This window comes from Martes martes, assembly GCF_963455335.1.
Source record: "Martes martes genome assembly, chromosome: 5".
NCBI classification, from domain to species: Eukaryota; Metazoa; Chordata; class Mammalia; order Carnivora; family Mustelidae; genus Martes; species Martes martes.
In genome coordinates, this window is record NC_137892.1 from 124,601,909 (window position 1) to 124,622,918 (window position 21,010).

General features: G+C 41.8%; 1 protein-coding gene across 1 annotated transcript; it reads right to left on the reverse strand.

Annotated features, from left to right (window-relative positions):
* Positions 1-1,764: 1,764 nt before the first annotated feature.
* On the reverse strand, positions 1,765-20,730 carry SLC26A2 (solute carrier family 26 member 2). Its single transcript, XM_080804548.1, has 4 exons — positions 20,461-20,730; positions 8,997-9,174; positions 7,193-7,930; positions 1,765-5,710 (listed from the first exon to the last, which is right to left on the reverse strand). The coding sequence occupies exons 3-4, from the start codon at positions 7,898-7,900 to the stop codon at positions 4,193-4,195; spliced, it is 2,226 nt and encodes a 741-aa protein (XP_080660674.1). The 5' UTR covers positions 7,901-7,930; positions 8,997-9,174; positions 20,461-20,730; the 3' UTR covers positions 1,765-4,192.
* Between the last annotated feature and the right edge of the window lie 280 nt (positions 20,731-21,010).

Genomic DNA, 21,010 nt, shown 5'->3' on the forward strand with positions numbered 1-21,010 from the left:
TGCCGGTCTCCTATTCAGACCTCGGTCCAGGATCAGCTTAGCCCCTCCATAAAGCACCTCCAAGTGCCCCAGGTGCTACCTAGGAGAGTTACTGTATAGCCCACCTGCTAGACTGAGTACCAGAGTCCCAGGGCCCGGCCCAGGGCCCTAGACCCCTGCACGGCTCTCAGCAAGTATTGAGTTGTTAACTACACGGGTGCAGAAGGAACCCATAGCTCATCTGTCGCAATACAGAGAGGAAAACAATTCATTAATAACATTAATTAAGATCCCAGAGCTCAAATTTATCATCATAACTTCCAGACTCCATTTAAGTTCCCAAGAAATTCACTGCGTTTTTCTCACGTTTATATTAAGAGCAGGGCTAACACCCAGGCAATGTGTTCTTCAGCGACAAACTGTTAGGAAAGTACGCCTGCAGAGAGTAACTGTTCGTTGAAACACATTCATTAGCATTGGAGTAGTCTAATGAACTCATCTAACATCTTGATACGTGTTTAAAGATCACCATTTATCATACCGGAAATTTACCCAAATTTGGGTTTCGATGACTACTATCGGTTTTTTTTGTTTTTTGTTTTTCAAGATTTTATTTATTTGAAAGACAGAGATCATAGGTAGGCAGAGCAGCAGGCAGAGAGAGGAAGGGAAGCAGGCTCCCTGCTGAGCAGGATCAGGACCTGCGGAAGGCAGAGGCTTTAACCCACTGAGCCACCCAGGCACCCCTCAATGACTACTATTATTTAAAAGCTAAGTTGGACTACTCAGATTTCTTTTCCTTTGGTCCCACTCAAAAAAAAAAAAAAAATTGTCAACTAGACATTTGTTACTTTTACCACACCTTCGTAGTCTACAGTCCCTCAGTCTATGCTCCAGAGTAGGTCAGTTGCGCTTTTGCCCCAGCCCCGGGGTACCACATGCTCTTCAGCTCCTTCAGCTTTGGTGAATCTGCCCTCCCTTTCTAGAAACAGAACCCAGTTCTGACTCTGCTGTCAAATTAAGGTGTGGCTCCTATTCCTCCTCTCCCTACTGCTGTGTGAGGCTCTGGGGATTGGATCCTACTCAAGTGGGTCCCTCTCCTTTCTCCCCCATTTGGTCAGAGAGGCTTTTTCAGTGGTGTATTCCTTTCACTCCTCTTGAATGTTATCCTTTCTCTTTCTGTGCCCTGGCATACCTCACCCCTCCGGCTCTCAGAGTTTTAACCATCAAGAACGTAGACACTACGTTTCAATTAAATGACAGTTTGAAGATATTTGGAATTTTATACATTTGTTAATAAGCAATGAGAAAATGCTTCCTTTAGACTCTAAAGTTTAGGCTAAGCAGGATATTTTTGTATCAATAAAGTGTGTAAAGTATCAGTTATTAACTAAAGTCCAAGCCTTGAGCAAGAAAAAAAATGGAAATAATGGTTCTGTTGGGGAGTTAGATTTTGGTTTCAGATTTGATTTCTTTAAATACTAGCAATCAACCGTGTGTCAGTATAGGAGGGCCTCAACCCAAGCAGAGAAGTGAGGTATAAATTCTAGTGAAATCTTAAATATGTTTACATGTGGATGCCAAAAGTAGATTCTCCTGTTTGCTTGCTTGGGTCGAAGAGGAACAAACCGGAACACAATTCAAGAATCTGCTAATCGTATGAACTTCCAGAATTGTTTATATCGACATATGGACAGAGAAGTCAGATCAAAGTCAGATCCTGTTCCTCCATTCCAAGGCATTTTCCAGATTCTTTGGACACTTTTTTTTTTTTTTTTTGCTGTGCTAGTGTTTGCTAAATTATAGGGTTATCTTGAACATGTACTCATTTACTCTCTCTCACATGGCATAAGACATCTGTAATGGTCTGGATTCAAACCTGGTTTGGCGGGGTAGTTAAGAGGGATTAAAAACAAACAACTAACCAAGACACTGTGATTTCACTATTACTATTCCTAAAACTGGATAGAAAGGGCAAATAGTGGCTAAAAAACAACAAAAGGTGGGGAAAAACCCACAAATAACAAATAGCAGTTAATATTTCTGAAATTCTAGACTTAAGTTCTAAAAGGATGTCAAAATTTAGTACTATTATATTTAACCATGAAGTCAATCACTTCCAAGATAGAAATCTGCTTTTTTTTAAAATTGAGAAATAGCTTTAATAATAGAAAGGCATTTTCCATGTAAACAGATGGGCAGAGTTCTACCAATAGAATAGCAACACTTGGGAGTTTTTGCAGCCAACAAGGAAGCTAAATATGTTTAAAAGTGTCCCACTCCAACAGATGCCCTACACATAGGGTTTGCTTCTCATAAATATTTAAGTTGTTTAGAATGTAGTAGGAGGTTAAAAAATGATTTGCATTTCTGTAATTATTATTTTGCTTGTGTTAGCATGGCTAAATGTTTCAAGCTCACATAAATTAGTCTCCTAGTCCTAACTTTGGAAAACCTGTTTTTTTTTTTTTCTTGCCTATCAAGGTCCACATACAGAATGATAAGATTTTAATGTCAGACATTCTTGCTTTTAAAAAGGAACTATTTCTGTGGCCATAACCTGTGGCCAGCTGTCATAAATAATATATACACAGAAGATGGGATGTATGAATGTGATGTTTCTAAATCCTCCTGCATAATAGTTTTAGGTAACCCAGAGAGTTAAAAGCTGCCACTGTCATCCATATTTATTGTACATCAATAAGGTGCATGGCAGTAAGCATTAGCTTTGTTTTCAGTAAAACATCTACCAGTTAATTATTGATGTTCTTTTGGAAGCATCTAATCACTTCCATGCACTCCTTTCCATTGGTCACAATAAAATATTCCTGCAAGAGTAAAGATGAATAGTTACCTTCTATTCGAGGAAGCCTGTCAATCCCCAGGGACCCTTGCTAAAATGCCATGGGAAGGGAAAAAAAAATTCACTGCTAAGTAAACAAATCTTAAAAGAAACCGTCAATCATTCCTTTTTTCAATCCATCCTTAACAGTGGCCTCAGGCTCATTTAAAATGGCTGTCTAGAATTGTGGAGTCAGCGTTCTGCCTCTTACCTGGCAAGCTTGTCGCTGGTAATCCACAGCAGTATAAGACAGGTTCCATGAGAAACACTAAGTGAATGAAAGCTACCATAGAGCTTACTGGTGGAGAACTACTCAGAAACAGGGACAGACTGAGATCACAGAAAAGACAGGGAGGATTCCTATTATTCTGGCTGATTAAGAAGAAGAGCTCTTCCCTTGCATACTTACCCTAAATAAACAGGCAAGACTAAAAACATCCAATGTATCATGAAGAATGCTCTAAGTAACATGAGGCCAGCTGGGAGGATTTCACAAGCCTGCCCAGCCCCCAAGCCCCTAATAAGACTGTGCCCGTGGTTCCCTGCCTGAAGGAATGGTGCTCTCCTACACCAAGCCAGAGATGCTACTGATGTCTAGGGAGCCAAGACTGGGAAGAGAGAAGTACAAGAATAAACCCTTTGCCCCAGAAGTCTCCTGACCTGCTGGTATCAGGGCAGGCACAACACTGTTTCCTTGCCTCCTTTCTACTCCCCCTCCAAAGAGTCACATCAAGTTGGTGCCAGCACTTCCCACGTCAATGTCGGCTTTATCTCCTGATTCTGAAGGAAGAGTCCAGACGCTTATCTTCTACAATAGCATGGTAATTGAGTTTGAGGGCTAGTTTACAGTTTAATATTTATGTAATTCCAAGAATACCTCATATCTGCAAGGAAGCCTGAAACCACATTATTTACTTCTTTGTGATTCTGCCCAACTATAAACTTCGCCACATATGTCTATCTAGAGAGGTCATCAGCATCAATGGAATAATGTCTAACAAACAGGTGAAACTTTCTTTTTTTAAAAACATTTATTTATTTATTTGAGAGAGAGAGCGCGTGCATGCACGCGAGGGTGAGCACACAGAGGGAGAGGGAGAAGCAGGCTCCCCACTGAGCAGGGAGCCCAATGTGGGGCTCAATTCCAGAACCCTGGGATCATGACCTGAGCCGAAGGCAGATGCTTAACCGTCCAGGACCCTGGGATCATGACCTGAGCCGAAGGCAGACGCTTAACGGACCGAACCACCCAGGCGCCCCAGGTTAAAATTTCAAGTGCAACAGTTTCCACTGTGGAACTACAAAATGTTAAATCCTTCAAACCTTAACCTATTGGCTAGACATCATTCTTCTTTCCATCTACTTTGTCAGTCAATCACTGGAAAGGCTCAGACCATTAGAAATACATACTCCTTTCTGATTCTGATATTCTGCAAAGGCCATTGCTTCATACACACTATAAAAGAGGAGGTTTTCTTCTTCCTCTTTGAAATACTCTCCGCAGGCCAGGGAATCCCTCACAGAGGGATTGCATTGAGCCAGCAGAACCTGGATGCCAATGGCTTCATAATCTCTACGAACTTCTTTCAGTGTATGGATCCCTGCTGTATCTAAAAACTGTATTGCGCTACAGTCAATCACTATGGTATGAAGGTCCAAGGGATCATGGGAAAGTTGCACGGAAACTTCGTCCTGGATTCCACTGAGACTCACTGTCTCCTTCGTGATCTTTCTCTTTGCGGCCTTCTTCCGAGCGGCCTTTACTAAGACTGGGTTGAGAGTCTTTTTGTATAAAGCAGATTTAAAACATTCTTTGTTTATGTAGTAGAGAGGGGCTACAAAACGGAATATCTTGATGCCCGGCTTAGTCTGAAGATTCTTGTAAGCAGACACGGATTCAAAGATTTCAGACTCTTCCACCAAACCAAGCAATGAAGTCTTTGGCTTCTGAGTGCGGAGAATGACACAAAACATAGAAAAACAAACCCCAGTAAGCAGGCCTATTTCAGTACTTATCAGTGCAGAGGACAGCATGGTAACAAACCAGATAACTGTATCCATTCTGCTAACCTTCCACATCTTGGGCAGATCCTTAAATTTAAGTAGGGCTCCCCGGAGATTTACAATGGTGATTACACCAAGGACACTTTTCTGAAGGGAATAGAATAAAGGAGCTATTACCAGGAGGACCAACAGAAGAACCAAGGCTGTCACCACACCAGAAAGCTGAGTTTGGCAGCCTGTTGATTCTTTAACCAAGGTCTTTGCAAGAGCTGCGCTAGTAGTAAAGCAGTGGAAGAAGGAAGGGATGATATTGCAAAAGCCAATGGCATACATCTCCTGATTGGCTTTGACCGTGTAGCCATGTTTCTTGGCAAACATCTCAGAAAGTGATACAGTGATAGCAAAACCAATGATCGAAATAGCTATTGCATCTACAGCCAAACTAGGAATTAGGTTCCAGTCGGGTGCTTTTGGTGGCATGAACCCTGTGGGAATAGACCCAGCAATACTGGTATTGTATTTCTCATTTAGTTTTCCAAAATGAGAGGCTAACGTGGCTGCCACAACGACAATGAGTTCAGTTGGAACTGGTGCCTTAAGCTTGGACTTGAAGTGCTCATTGAGTTCTTTGGTTGGCAAGAGAACCAAAAGGCACAAAAGGCTGGTGATGAGATCACAGAGATTGGTCTTATGGATGTTTCTGAAGATTTGTATCCAAGTGGTGATGAGTGAGCCCGCACCACTACTCCGAGGAAGGCTGAGCCCAAGGAGATACTTGGCCTGAGACGTAAGAATAGTGAAGGAGGCACCAGTGACAAATCCACTCAGCAAGGCGTCTGAGAGGTAGACAGAAACAAAGCCCACTTGGAAGAAGCCCATCGCTACCTGGAAGGAAGGATATATAAGTGTTAAATGTAAGTGGAAAAGAGCTTCTAAACCCTCTAAATAAATATCCTGGCATTGCTTTGCATGGAGATGTACCTGCAGCATCACAAAATGTCAGAGGTAGGGAAAAATTCAACTGTACATCAGTCCTCTCGTTCTACTGACACGCAGATGGCTAAGAAACTAGCCCAAAGTCACACTGTTACTCAGCCCGGATGAGACAAGAACTGAAGATTCCTACCTTCTTCTACAATGTTTCTTAAGCATGAATAAAGTTCAGACCTCTTTGGAAAAGAAAAAATTCTTAAGGATCCACAAGAAATTATAAAAACTCAACCTGGAAAAATTCTCGTAATTAAAAAACCATGTGTTTTCATTAAATTACGAATCAGCCTATAAAAGTGAAGTTTTAACTGATAAAACAAAAAACTGGATTCACATCAAAGAATCATATTTAAAATTACTATAGCACACACTCATTAACCTCATGCCGAGAAACTGTTCTCATTCAGTGTATATGTGCTGATGCCAAACTGCCTCCCATACCAAATCTGCGTCCTCAAAGACAAAACTTTTTCATTTCTTTATTTTTTCCTCTTCCCAATGATTCCTCAGAATTCTACTGAGCCTATTCTCACTGGTGAGACATACTAATAAAAAAGCAAACACAGACCCTGCAGAGCCCCCCACTCCTCTGCCCATCACCCGCTTCTGCCTCTCCTCTTCACCGGACACCACACGAAAGGAGCTACTCTCCCTCCCCCAGCCCACACTGGAACCAAATGCCTATAACAGAGAAGAGGTTTAATGCTGGCGTTGACTCCTGGAGGCCAAAAGACAGGGGAAGGATGATAATGGTCGCTTAGCAGATTCTACGGGAGACCCGAAGAGAATCTGATTTTCTAATCCTTTCTTCTGGCTAATAATACGAAATGGTGGTTCTCAATTGTTCCCCAGAAGTCCAAGAAAATTGCCATCTTTGGTGAGAGTCACTCACCAAAGCATCAAATCTAAAGGTGGGGCCGGGGCGGGGGGCATCTATAGTTTGAAACCACCTGCTCTCCTCCCTTTGCCAACCCCGCAGCCTGTTACCCTCCTGGCTTGTTCATGCTGACTCTGCCGATAAGCAACCACGCATCATCACAAGCAAACCCAATGTTTCTCAACGTGTAAAATGATGGAGTTGTCCTGAGTGATCTGGACAGTGAGCTGGTCAACGTTTTTACAACCAGATAATGACAGTCTGGCTGACTGAAATTCCTTGGTTAAGAGGCAGCCTAAGGCTGAGAAAAGAGAAGCAGCCTTATCTTACCTGCGGAGTCAAACCCGGGCTTGAATTTTGGCTCTATCCCTCACATGTCCTGAGCATTCAATGAATGACAGCTTTAATTATTACGCTCTCTGAGACCTCTGAGATATCTGAGATTTCAAGTACAGGGACTGCTTTTGCTAGAAAGAACCACTCGGGCCATGGTTTCTTACCTGGTAAACTCCAGCCAGGAAGGTCACCGTGCTGCCAACTGCGATCGCATAGCAGCTTCTGTCACACATCCAGTCCGACGTCTGGTTTACCAGCGCGCTCCCATTTGAAACCATCCCGAAATGAGAAGGCGCGCCCTCGGCAGTGTCATAGCCGGCTTTGAGTAGTTCTCGGTCAACTACCTCACCTATCATAAGGCACAATATTCCAAAAATGCCCACAGAGATGTGACGGGAGGTACCCAATAAGAAATAAATGATGCTGGCAAAAAAAGAGGTATACAGCCCATAGATAGGTTCTTGGCCAGCCAACAGGGAGTAAGCAATGGACTGGGGCACTAATAGGATGCCCACGATCAAGCCAGACATCACATCCCCTAAAATGTTTTTCTTCAGATCATATTTTGGGAGCCACTGCAAAACAGGAAGGAAACCCAAAATCATATTTTTGGCTCTGGTTGGACTGCACTGGCAACTCTTGTGCAGTTTTTTAATGACGAATTGCTTGAAGTCAGTAGTTGACTTCTCTTGAGGCTCCATGTGGATCCTATGGTAAGGTGTGCTTTGATCACTTGCTTCAAATTGCTTCAAGGCAGTACCTGAGTCCCTTTCGAGCTCCAGATGCATATCAGACAGAGAACGGTTTTGGTGGTTTTCTTCAACTGAATTCTTGGGTGACAGATCATTTTGCTCTTTACTTTCCAAAGACATTTCTGGAGATAGACGCTTCAGCCTTCTACCCTGAAGAAAACACCAGAATTGATGGATTAAGTAATTCTCACTGCTCACACATTTTAACAGTTCTATTTGTCTTTTGTGAGAGTGAAGAGGAAGTTCAGTTCGGGGGCAAGTATCAGATTCACTTTCTTTACTTGAGCCTCGTATGTCTTGATCAGGGAAAACAAAAACAAAAACAAAAGCAAAACCAGACCAAAACCAGCCAAGTCAAAGCAAATAAGTCATTAGGTATGGGACTTCCCAAAGTATAACTATCAAGAATTCTTCTCCATCTCTGCCTGGCTCCCCTCGCAGTTTTCCCCTCCAGAAAAGGTATCAGGATGGCCTGTCCCCTCCCACTATCACTGTCCTCTTTCCAAGTTTTTCACTCCCTGGTATACCACAAAACAGGATCTAGTCTCAAACCTTCAATGCTACCTGCAAGTCCCTGAAACTAAGATGGTCCTTTTCTTGTAATAGACCATAAACTGCTTACCAGATACTTCACAAGTGAATGTCTTTGTGTTAGCTGTTTGCTTAGCTTAGAATGGCGATCAACCTCTCTGACCATCAAGGTTCTAATCATTTTTATACCCAGTTAAAATGCTACCTCTTCTACAAAGCACTGACCAATCCCCTAGCCCAAGCGAATCACTATACTCTCTGTATCCCATAGCATTTTGCAGCTTCATAATAGTACTAATCACACTTTTGTGTTAGTTAAGTAAGAGTCTCTCCAGTTCCTGGAGGAAAGGATATCTTGCTCACCACTTAATTACCAACAAATGTACAACAACTCTGAGACAGGAGACTTACAACATATTTGAATGAATCAAAGGACAAATGAATACACAACTTTATGACTGTGGCCAAACAGAGATGAAAATATATTAGATGGAAGACTCAGAAAATTTCCTGTTTTGGAATTGACAGAAAAATACACCCTTTACTGTAAAAATAACACACATTAATTTTGTTTGGATGAAGGGGCTATAGCTGGTCATCCCATTTAACAAGAGTGAAATAATAGTTACTTTATGATCTTATTAAGTTATAAAGAAGAAAAGAACAGATTTAGATGACCACTTACCCTGAGCAAGTCAATCAGATTTATGGATACACACAGCAGCTCTTCATTCCTCAATGCAACCCGTCTATAACTCTCTTCTTACTTCCTACTCAGGCCAAGCTAGTTTGAGTACATTTCTTATGTCCTTCTATTTTGGAACAGCTCTTGGTGATTCCTGGGTCAAAAGGCTTTTCCAAACCTAAGATATGCAAAAGAGGCATAAGAAAAAACCAACAAAATCCTAATCTTGCCTGACATGGCTGCTATCTGGGAAGGAAAAAGATAAAAGTTAATACTAGAAAATGCAACAGAGTGATGGAAACTGTAAGAAAGAATTGAAATACTAAAAGTGAAAAACACAGTTAATACATGAAGAATGAATGCCTCTGACAGGGTCATCAACATATTTGACAGAGTCAAAGAAAGAATCCACGAAATCAAGGACCAGTCAAAAGAAATTATCCAAACTGAAAAAGAAAGAAAAAAAACAGAATTAAAAAAAACAAACAATAATGTAAGAGAACAGCCAAGAGCTATGGGACATATTAAGCAATCTAACTTATGTATAATTGGAATCCCAAAAGGAAAGGACAAAGAATGGGCAGAAAAAAATATTTGAAGGCACAGTAGCCAAGAATTTTCCAAAATTAAAGACAGACACCAAACTATAGATCCAAGAATCTCAGAGAATACCAAAAACAACAAATCTAGAAACAAAAATAAAACAAAATCCCACACATACATATATCATACTCAAGCTGCTAAAAGCAAAGATAAAATCCTGAAGACAAAGATAACATCTGAGACAGCCAAATTAAAATGCACAGGAACAAAGACAAAAATTATAACTGATTTCTCATTTGAAACATCAGAAGATAACAGAGTAACGCCTTTATCACAGAAAAACAGCTGTCAACAATTCTATAACCAGAGAGAATATCTTTTAAGAGATGGAGAAATAAAAACTTTCTCAGACAAATACTAAGAGAACTTCCAATAGACCAGTGCTACTGTATTTACATATATCAGACAGAAATAGGTCTGCAAAATAAAATACATAAATGTAAAATTGTATAAACTATATAAAAATAGCACAAAAAAATGGGTGGAGGAATTGGGGATTTTAAGGTCTTAAACTAGATATGAAGTGATAAATTATTATTTGAAGGCAGGCTCTGATAATAGATGTATATTGTAAACCCAAGAGTAACAACTAATTTTTTAAAAATATAAATAATACGACAATTGTAGAGAGAAAACAGGATCATAAAAATTTTTCAATCTGAAAGAAAGCAAAGAAAGAGGAAAAAAAGAACTAAAAGTAGGTGGAACAGCTTGCAAAGTGGAAGAATTTAAAACAAACAAAAATAGGGGCGCCTGGGTGGCTCAGTGGGTTGAAGCCTCTGCCTTCAGCTCAGGTCATGATCCCAGGGTCTTGGGATCGAGCCCCGCATCGGGCTCTCTGCTCAGCGGGGAGCCTGCTTCCTCCTCTCTCTCTGCCTGCCTCTCTGCCTACTTGTGATCTCTGTCTGTCAAATAAATAAATAAAATCTTTAAAAAAAAAAAACAAACAAACAAAAATAATCACAACTGTGAATAGTCTAAACATGTAAGTTAAAAGGTAGTGAGTGTTAGGTTAAATTTAAAAAATAAAACCCAACTATATGCTATCTATAAGAAGCCCAATATTTATTTATTTATTTACTTAATTACTTATTTTTGAGAGAGCATGAAGGGAAGGGCAAGGGAGAGCCAGAGGGAGAGAGAGAATCTTAAGCAGGTTCCACGATAGGCATAGAGCCTGACACAGGGCTAGATACCATGACCCTGATATCACGACCTGAGCCAAAATCGTGAGTCAGTCATTTCACCAACTGAGCCATCCAGGCACCCCTAGAGACCCCTAGAGACTTTAAATATAGATAGATTATAAAAGTGAAAAGGACTTGCCTAATGTAGTAATTTATTTAGCTTGTAAATGACTGAGCCAGGTAACAAAATCCAGATTTTAGGACTCTAAGCATAGCTCTTTTTGAGCATGGCGCCATTCCTACCACCTATCTAATTAGCTTTCTCTAACCTCAGATACTTCCAAACACGTTAGAATTCAGCTACCCTACACATCCCACTTTCACCTACCTGCTCTCTAGCACTGGTAACTACAAACTTGTACCCTACTCTCCATTCACTATAATCTTGGCCACGGTCCTTTTCATCTCTAGCTCTCAAAAATTTAGGTATTCATTCGTTCACAAACAGTCCTAGAACTGGAATCAATAATTGCCATCAGTCTGAATCTAAAAGCCATCTATAGTCTCCATCATCTGTTCTACTCACCTCCTAAAATTCTCAACACTGTATATTTTTTCTCTTTCATGCTATTTTAAAACCCAAAGCAACATAAAACTACATTAAAAATTGTCTTAAACTAAATTGTAGGTATGACCTTCATACAAACTAAGCTCCTTGGGAACAAACTCCACTCTAAGTAGTCTTTGTATCCTCCAAAATGTCCAGGTATATGCTTTCTAAAATAGGAACTACAACACTGGCTAAGCAAATAACTCAAATACAGAAAAAAAGTAGGATCCAAAGCAATATTTATCTTCAAGTGGAAATATCTACTCAGGAACATATTTTTCAAATACCCCTTTTTGCACAAAAATCCTCTCATTTGCCCAAGACAATTACTGCTTTCAATTATAGTATTCATCAATTGCTCCATGAACATTAAGAAATGACAGTGTTTATCCTTGGAATAGAGCTTATAGCCAGACATCCATTTTAAGGAGGTTGAAACACAAACTATACATTCCATGAAGTTCAACAAAATATGATTCTACTGTATCGTCTAGGCTAGTTTCTCCCTTTATTAACACTGATCATTGAGAGTGAGAAGAGGAAAGGTTCAAGAGGAAAACATTCGAATTTTCCACATTACTTTGCAGGAATCTAAAGTGGGGAAAAAAACATTTGAGGGGTGCCTGGGTGGCTCAGTGGGTTCAGGTAATGATCTCAGGGTCCTGGGATCGAGCCCCGCACTGGGCTCTCTGCTCAGCGGGGAGCCTGCTTCCCCTCTCTCTGCCTGCTGCTCTACTTGTGATCCTTCCCTCTCTGTCAAATAAATAAATAAAAATCTTTTTTAAAAAACCATTTGAAAAATACATTTACATCTGCATACATTAAACAACAGTAGCTCAGGCAACACAAAAAGGAAAGACATTTCTGTACTTCCTTCTTCAACAGCACACACGCAGCTGTGACCACCTAGAAGGTGGTCTGATCCAGATGAGTACCAGCAGCTCTGGCACAATATCCATGTGAATTACCAAGAGGTTAGAGTAATGGACTAGAAGAGAGGTTACACCTCTTCTGTATATGCCCAACAGCAGTCAGCAAACTTCCTTTTGAAGATTTGGATATAAGCAAAACAATGTCTACTTTTGGTAATTACGGCATAGCATTTTAACTAACAGTGCTTATATAACAGTTATGCAATTCGTGAAACTGAAATGCCCTTTCAGACGGCAATTATGTTCAGAGGAGAGTGGTAAAGTCAGCCTCTGAAACAAAATGGCTCCATAGTCATGCTCTGCTCGACCTGTCTGTACATGCCACACTCGCTGCCACATAAAACCGAAGCCGCCAACCACAATGATCACAGCATCTGCACAGGGCAGAAATCTCCAGGAGCTGGAAGAGTTCAGAAAGGCTTCAAGGGAAGAACCTGTCTCATGTCTCACCTGGGCTCTAAAGTCTGGGTCAGAGTTGAAAGAGTAAGAGAGAACTTGGAAAATGTATGAGGGAGAAGAAAACTCAGAGATCGTTCTGAGATTGGCAGAAAAGAATCAGAAATTAGAATGTTTTCAGTACCAGATGCACATGGGAAATTGGTTTAAGAGGAAGCCGCAAAGGTACTTGGGAGAGATTCTGGAAGATTCTGTATGCCAGCTTAAAAAAGGCAGACTTTGATGTGCAGGCAGTACAGAGTCCCTGAAGGTTTCTGAGAAGGGTTTAAAATATCACTCATTTGATAAATAATTATATGTTATCTTATTACATCTTCTGTTATGCTAATATTCTTTTCCTATTAAGCAATTAATATTTTACCTTTTTTGTCTTTTATGAATAAAGAAAGAACTTAAGATTGTTTTAGAAAAAACTAAACCATAAACAGGTACAACTAAGGCAGAGTCTCCATTTACACAGTGCCATCTGGTCCTCCAACCCACTGTTGCCAGACAAATCCAGGGAAGATCATAGCTCCATACCCGTCTCCAACCTATTCACAGGTACCTGCAGCCAGGATGGCTGGAGCCTAGGCAAACTGTTCCAGACCCTAGACTGAGAAGCTAATGCTGTGAGAGGGCAGGTCTCCTGAAGCAAAAGGAAAGACTGTTCCCCGTCAGATGAAAATTCAGACCCATCTTTGTTCTGGGGGTTTGCAAACTTTGCTTATTCTACAAATGTTCATTAGTGTCAACAAGCAAGCCTTCCAATGCTGGATTGGTTGACTTTTCTATAGGAGCTCCTAGAGATTGGGTACTGGTCTTCATTATATCATAAATATTTACTAAGCACCTACTATAAGCTAATTACTGTGCTAGACACAATGCATCAGAACCTAGACCCCAAACCAAGGGGTCAATCTTTCTCTTCCCTACCCCACTAATCCTATATATGATCCATCAACAAGTCCTGTCTGCTCTATCTCAGACAGGCTACCCATCTTCTCCCTACTGCCCAAAGTACCTGGAATCTAACCACTTTTCACTCCCCTCCACCATCTTATCTGGGCCACTCTAATGGCCTATGAAATCTGAGCCCTGCCCACCTCTCTACCTTCATTTCCTACTGCCCTTCTTGCTGTTTCTGGAACGTACCAAGTTGATTCTCTTTCCAGGGTCTTTGCACTTGCTCAAGTTCTCTTTGCCTGGAATAATCACTCCCAGATCTTTGCAGTGTTTTTCTCATCCTTCAGATTTCAACTGAGTATTATCTCCTTAGAGAGACCTTCCTTGATCATTCCAAATAAAATAATACTCCACCCCATCATTCTCTAAACCCTTACCTGGCTTTATTTCTTCATAGCACTATTATACTATGTATTTATAAACTAAAGAAACTATTACAGTCTTTCTCACACATACAGTATCCCCAGTAACAAAAACGATGCTTAGCACATAAGGATCAGTAAGTTCTTGCTAAAATGAATAAGAACCCCAGTTTCTCCGCACAATCAGAGGGTTAAGACAATGATAAACGATGAGCTATCACAATCTAAGGTGCCATCAACAGAGGTCTGGCATATTCAGAGAGTGCAGCATAGGGCGCAGGCCAATGTGAAGAAGTTGCAAATAAGAAAGGAAAGGAAACTGAGGCCAGTGAAAGGTCCCAGGATAATCCAAGACCCAGGAAAACATCACCCAGAATGCCAGATTCCTGGGGTGAAGCTGCAGGAGATTAAGACTAGACTGAAAGATTAGTTTCTCATTTGATCCCCAAAAGCCTGGACTTCATCCCATGCGCTACGGCTGACAAAGGCATGAACTCCAAGGCGGGGCAGGGGTGCAAGAGGTTTGACATTTCGGTGGTACAACCAGACAAGAGACAATAAAGGAGAAGGACAAGTCTAACACAAATCGTGAGGTGGACCACATACAAAAGGAAGAAAGATGTCTAGGAACATGAAGGAGGAAGTGGAAAGAAAGGAGACAACAAAAAGTTTGACTTTAGGTTTCACAGGTTTGACATTTCCCTTAGATGTCCAAACGAGGATGTCCAGTGAGCACTTAGAAATGGGGTGTCGGGTGCATGGGTGGCTCAGTGGGTTAAAGCCTCTGCCTTTGGCTCAGGTCATGATCCCAGGGTCCTGGGATCGAGCCCCACATTGGGCTCTCTGCTCAGCGGGGAGCCTGCTTCCCTTCCTCTCTACCTCTGCCTGCCTGTCTGCCTACTTGTGATCTCTGTCAAATAAATAAAATCTTTAAAAAAAAAAAAGAAAGAAAGAAATGGGGTGTCAAGCCCAGGAGGGAAGCGGAAACTGGAAAAATAAATGAGGAGGGGAGGGGTATGTTGGTCATTAACACATAAATGGTATCTCATTTTTCTCTGAATTTCCATTGTTTAGATGTTCAATGAATGAGCTGAATATATGCTTTACCTTCTCAACTAGATTACAAATTGTTCAAGAAGATGTTTTATACTTTTTGCAAACTCTCACAATACCTAGCATAAAATTTGGCACACAGAAGGCATTTAATAAATATTTTGTTATGGACAGACTGATTTCTATTTTTAAAAAGTTATTTTAACCAAAAAAAGTCCAGAAAGAATTACCTTTGACTTCTAAAATCTGAGTTCTGTTTCTCTGAAAGGTAATTGATACACTGCTGGTGGGAATATAAAATGGTACAACCCCTGTGGGAAAGAGTCTGGTAGTTTCTCAAACAGGTAAAGAGAATTACTACATGACCCAACAATTCCACTCCTAGGGATAAAAGCATCTCCCAAAACAATTAAAAACAGGGACTGAAATATTTGTATGCCACCGTTCATAATAGCATTATTCACAGCAGCCCAAAGGTGGAAACAATCGAAGTATCCACCCACAGATAAATGGATAAACATTGTGGCACAAGCCATACAATGGAATAGTGTTTAGCTACTAAAAAGGAATGTAGTTCTGATACTCTTCATCTACATCATGGATGAACTCTGAACCCGTGTCGCTAAGTGAAAGAAGCCAGGCACAAGAGGACAAACACTGTATGATTCTGCGTACATGAGGTATCTACAATAGGCAAATTTACAGAGACAGAAAATAGATTAGAGATTACCAGGGACTGCAGGGAATGATTTCTTTCTTAATGGTTACAGTCTCTTTTAAGTTTTAAAAGTAACGACTACTGAGAGTTACACAACATTGTGAATCGTACTTGATGTACTGAACTGTAAGTTTAAAATGGTTAAAATGGTTATTTTTATTTTAAAATGGTTAAAATGGTTATTTTTTTTTAAGATTTTATTTATTTATTTGACAGAGAGCAGGAGAGCACAAGCAGGGAGCAGGGAACCCGATGCCGGGTTCAAACCCAGGGTCCTGGGATTGTGACCTGAACCAAAAGCAGTCGTTTAACCAACTGAGCCACCCAGGTGCCCCCAATTTTATGTTTAATATATATTTTAACATTAACAAAAGTAGGAGAGAAAGCATAGTACTAAAAAGTTCTTATCCTATACATGAAATGGTTTACTATCACTGAAGGTAGGCTGTGATAAATTAAGGATTTCTACTATAAACCCAATGCAATTCCATTAATCACAAAGAGTTATGGCCAATAAACCAACAAAGGAGATAAAAACGGAATCACAGAAAATACCAAATAATCCAAAAGCAGACAGAGAAGGGGAAAGAAGTAGCAATCATATAAAATAACCTAGAACTAAAGTTTGTGGAAGACTTGAGAAGTCTTAACATTAACCTAATATTGATGTGAACAAGTCTTCTACCAAAAGACTCTCTTCACTTATGTGGAAAAACCTCAACTAAACTAGGCTGTAACTGGCGTGGTCTGTGTAGTCTGGAAATAATATCCCAGGACCCACACTGCTTATAAGCAGTGGTACGGTGCCTGGAACCAAAGCCTATTTGATTCACACCTATTCTGTCTCTGGACTGCTTATTTTGAAACTTTTCAAATCTTCAGAAAAGTTAAAAGAATAATACGTGGAACACTTTTTAAAAAGTTAAAAGAATGATATGTTACACAACTTAACAATTCACCCATTGTTAATGTTTTGCTACATCTGCACTTTTGCACTCTGCGAATGTACCTGTTCAGGGTTTTTTCCATTCAACTACTTGAAAATTACAGACATATTTTAGCCTTAAAAACTTAATGGGAACAACATTGTTTTTGTTTTTTAAGATTTTATTGATTTTTCAGAGAGAAAGAGAGAGCACAAACAGGGGAGAAGGCAGGCAGAGGGAGAAGCAGGCTCCCTGCCGAACAAGGAGCCAGACTTGGGACTCTGATCCCAGGACTCCGGGATCATGTCCTCAGCTGAAGGCGGACTCCCAACCAACTGAGCTACCCAGACATTCCGGAACCAACATTTTTTAACCACCATGTATGCTGCCTCTTCTTCAAAAGCAGCATTCATTAACAACACAGAAACAAACCATTTGGATACACTCTTCAAAAATCTGCAATGGCTCCCCACCTCCTGCAGCATATAATCTAAAAAGTTTAGTATAGGTTTCTCTCCATAAATGAGCTGAACCTGCCTTTCTTTTGCTTCCTTCCAAGCACTACAGTTCTAGTCACCAGTCCATGAAAATATTAAGCATCCTATGTTCCTCTAGGTCTTCGCTCATGTTGTTCATTCATCTGGAATGCCTTTTCCTTCTCTCTCCAACTATCTTGGTCCTTTTCCTACTCCTTTAAAGCCCACCTCAAATGCCAGAGGACAAAGGGGTTAAAACTTCTTTGGCTATGCTACCCTGACATATTCCATATAACTACTTAGCACATAAAGTCACGTGTCTTTCAAACTAGAGTGCGTATTTAAGGGCAAACACCAAGTCATCCTCATTCCTATGTAATCCAAGACCTGACACAGTGCCTTCCATTGGTGTACAGTGGCATACCTATATTTATTGAAATAAAGGTGGAGTTTCAAGTAAATGTAATGAAGACAAAAAAGTCTTATTTCCCAGTCATCACCAGTGATTAACAATGTTCACTTATGTCTGTGATGCAAAAAGTAGAACCACCATAAAGCTTAGGCAAGCGCTATGACGTATTATTTCTGGTATAAAGCCCAATGTAAGACAGCAAAGTAAAATACCCAAGAGGAAAATAACTTAATGTAAAACAAGGATCAAACTATTAAATAGTTTCTTAACAGTAATTCACTGCTTTCAAAAAGATTTCATATACATCTCCCATTTGCCTCCTCAATAAATCTGGGAAGGGATTATGAATCCTTTCCTCCAGTCACTTGCTAAACTAGTAGGACCAGTTTCTCAACCCTCATTTTCCAATCTCCAGGGTTCCCTCTCTTTCTAAAATACCACTTTGCCCCCAAGTCTGTTTCCTTGCTATGAAGTTTTAAGAGCTAGATCAAATCAATTGTTCGTGGTTAAGTGCTCAACTCATTTCTGAACCTTACTAATTTTACTAAGTGAAGGTAAACTGCTTGAAGCAACATACACATTATTGAAGCAGGTTTGGTAAAGGATTAATAATAAAATTACTTCTCTTTCATATGACAGGCACACAGTGGTAACATTTTCATTTTCCTTTTCTATCAGGAGAAACAATGTAAAATTTACCTCTGTAACTACACTTTGGTTAGAATAATTCATACCCCAGCCAAGAGTCAAACAAGCCAAGCAGGTTCCTACCTCCATCCACTTCTGCTGGCCCTCTAACTGGAATGCTGCTTGGGGATATGTTCATGGCTTTGCTTCTTGCTTCTTGTAGGTTTCTGCCCAACTACTGTCCTAATGAGTTCCTTCCCACACACAACTTCTAAAATAGCACCACTACCATAGCCATGTCTCCCTCCTGGGCCCATTCCTGCCTTGCAGTCCTATCCCCCTTACTTGGCTTTATTTTTCTCCATGGCCCTTCTCACCATTTTGCACTGTATACATTCATTCATTCATTCATGGTTAACTGTCTTTCTCATGAGGGCAGGAACTTGCATGTTTTGTTCACAGCTGTATCTCCTATGCCTTGACCCATGCACAGCACCTAACCAGTGCTTAACAAATATTTCTTGAGTGAATGGATAAATGATAGCTTAACAACTATGGAGTAAAGAAAAAACAGCGACCCCTCTCTCTCCACCTCCATTCACCATAACTAAGCCATGTCAAGAAATTACAGTTTGGTAACCATCTGCTTGGCAGTTTATGCTCAGTAAAAGTAACATCAGTGCTCAAAATGCTCACCCCTCATAGATCTAATCTAGACCTCTCCAAAGCCCAAAATATGTAAACTCTAGATCTTCCCCCGGGAGGCAGCATATTATAGTACAATGATATTCAAATCAGAGATCTTTTAAAATTCAGATTCTCAGGCAAATTCAGGAATGAGATCCAAGACTGCACCCTGGGTGACTCAGAGCCAGGGAGGTGAGGGCCACACTAGGAGAATCACTGGGTAAGTACTGGAGTTAGACAGATCTCTACTCAGATCCCAGCTATACTATTCAACAACTGCATGGCACTGGTGAAAAACTCATTTTATCCAGCATCAATTTCTCACCTATAAAATGGGCTAACTTGCAAGTTGTATAAAGCTAACCCAAGTACTTAACACAGTGCCTGGGCACATAGCATTTGTTCAAAAAAACGACAGCTACTAGTCTGTCCTTGGAGATTCTTGAAAGGAAAATAAATGGGCTTATTTCTTCCAACAGGCTTGGCTCTCCATTTCTTACTCACTCGACATTCAAAAACAAGAATTTCTGCTTAATCCAATACTGGATATCACATTAGTTCCAGATTTTATACAAAGAGGACCAGAAATGAGGAAATGGAAAAAAGGAACTAGAATGGGTGCCAGAAAGTTTAAATTCTATATGCTTCTAACTCACGTGGTCCCCAACCTGTGCAAAGAAAGGGCCCAGCCTGATATTCTCTGAGTTTGGGAGAGCTGGGTACAAGTCCTAGCTCTGCAAAGGACTTGCTATATAATGTCAGGCAAGGATCTGGCCCTCTGTGTGTCCCTTCAGTGGCCCCATCCATCCAGTGAAAGAATTTCAACTTTGTCTACAAAGAAGTACAGTTCCTGATTTGTACTTAACCAGGTGTGTGTGGTTTTAAAAACCAAGATAATGAGGGGCGCCTGGGTGGCTCAGTGGATTAAGCCACTGCCTTCGGCTCAGGTCATGATCTCAGGGTCCTGAAATCGAGCCCCGCATCGGGCTCTCTGCTCCGCGGGGAGCCTGCTTCCTCCTCTCTCTCTGCCTACTCGTGATCTCTCTTTCTCTGTCAAATAAATAAATAGAATCTTAAAAAAAATAAAATAAAAATAAAAACCAAGATAATGAAGTCCTCTTGCGTGTCCAAGCCTCAGTTTCCCCATCCGTCCAAGGGTGGGAGGCTGGGTAGTGGTGGCGGCTCCAATCTCCTCGGTCTTTCTCCCAGTTATCTGGGTTCCAGACGGCTAGATGAGGACTCCGGCAGAAAAACAGCACCGTAGGAGGTGCGGGATGTGTGCGGGGTAGGGGGTGGGTTGCTGAAAGCAGGGTCGGGATCGCCGCGGTTGGAGAAGGGCGTTGATCGCCCGTGTTGACCGAGGGTGCCACCCCGACGCACGCCCACCTACCACAGCCGGGCCACGACGCCCCCGCTTCCTCCCACCACGCCTCGGACACAGGCCGGGATGCCCCCAAGCGGGGCCCTCTGACCGCGCTCAGGCCGGCACCTCTCCTTCCTCCCTTCTCGCGCCCCCTCCCTTCCTCTCACCTCTCAGTCTGGGGGGTCCCGGCTCACCGAGGGCTCCCGGCACGTCCTCCGCCGTGGCGAGACTGAGCGGACACCCCGGCGCGGGCAGGGATAGCCCGGTCCGGGACCTGCCTCCCTTTAACCCGCGCGTCCCCTTCCCCGCCCATCTCCCGGCCCCCGAAAAAGGCGGGGCCCGGGCGGGACCGCGTGGAGCGGGCAAGAGCTACCGACCCAGAGGTGCGGAAGACCCAAACCGTACAACCGCTCCGGGGGTGGCAGTCACGTGGCCCCGCCGGCGAGCGACGCGGCCGCCAGCCAATGACGCGGCGCGGCCCGCGGGGATACCGCCCCCTGGCTGCTCTCCTCCTCGCGATTGGCTGCTCCGGGCAGCACCGCCACGAGTCCCAGTTTCTTGGAGCGAGTCCTCCTCCGCTTGCGCCTGCGAGGTCTTTTTACCGGTTTTCCACCCTAACTCTGAAAGCGTAGGGAGGAAAAAGTGTCAGGAGAAATACAGAAGCTGTCTGTCTGGAGCTGTTAAGTGTTCTGCGTTTGCGGGGGAGGGGCAAGGTCT

What these genes read in the sequence shown, in the direction of transcription:
- SLC26A2 (XM_080804548.1), bottom strand. Translation starts at nt 7,900, where the DNA reads ATGTCTTTGGAAAGTAAAGAGCAAAATGATCTGTCACCCAAGAATTCA. An exon ending in TCCTGGCTGGAGTTTACCAG is followed by an intron (nt 5,711 to 7,192) that starts GTAAGAAACCAT and finishes CCTTCCTTCCAG; the next exon opens with GTAGCGATGGGCTTCTTCCA.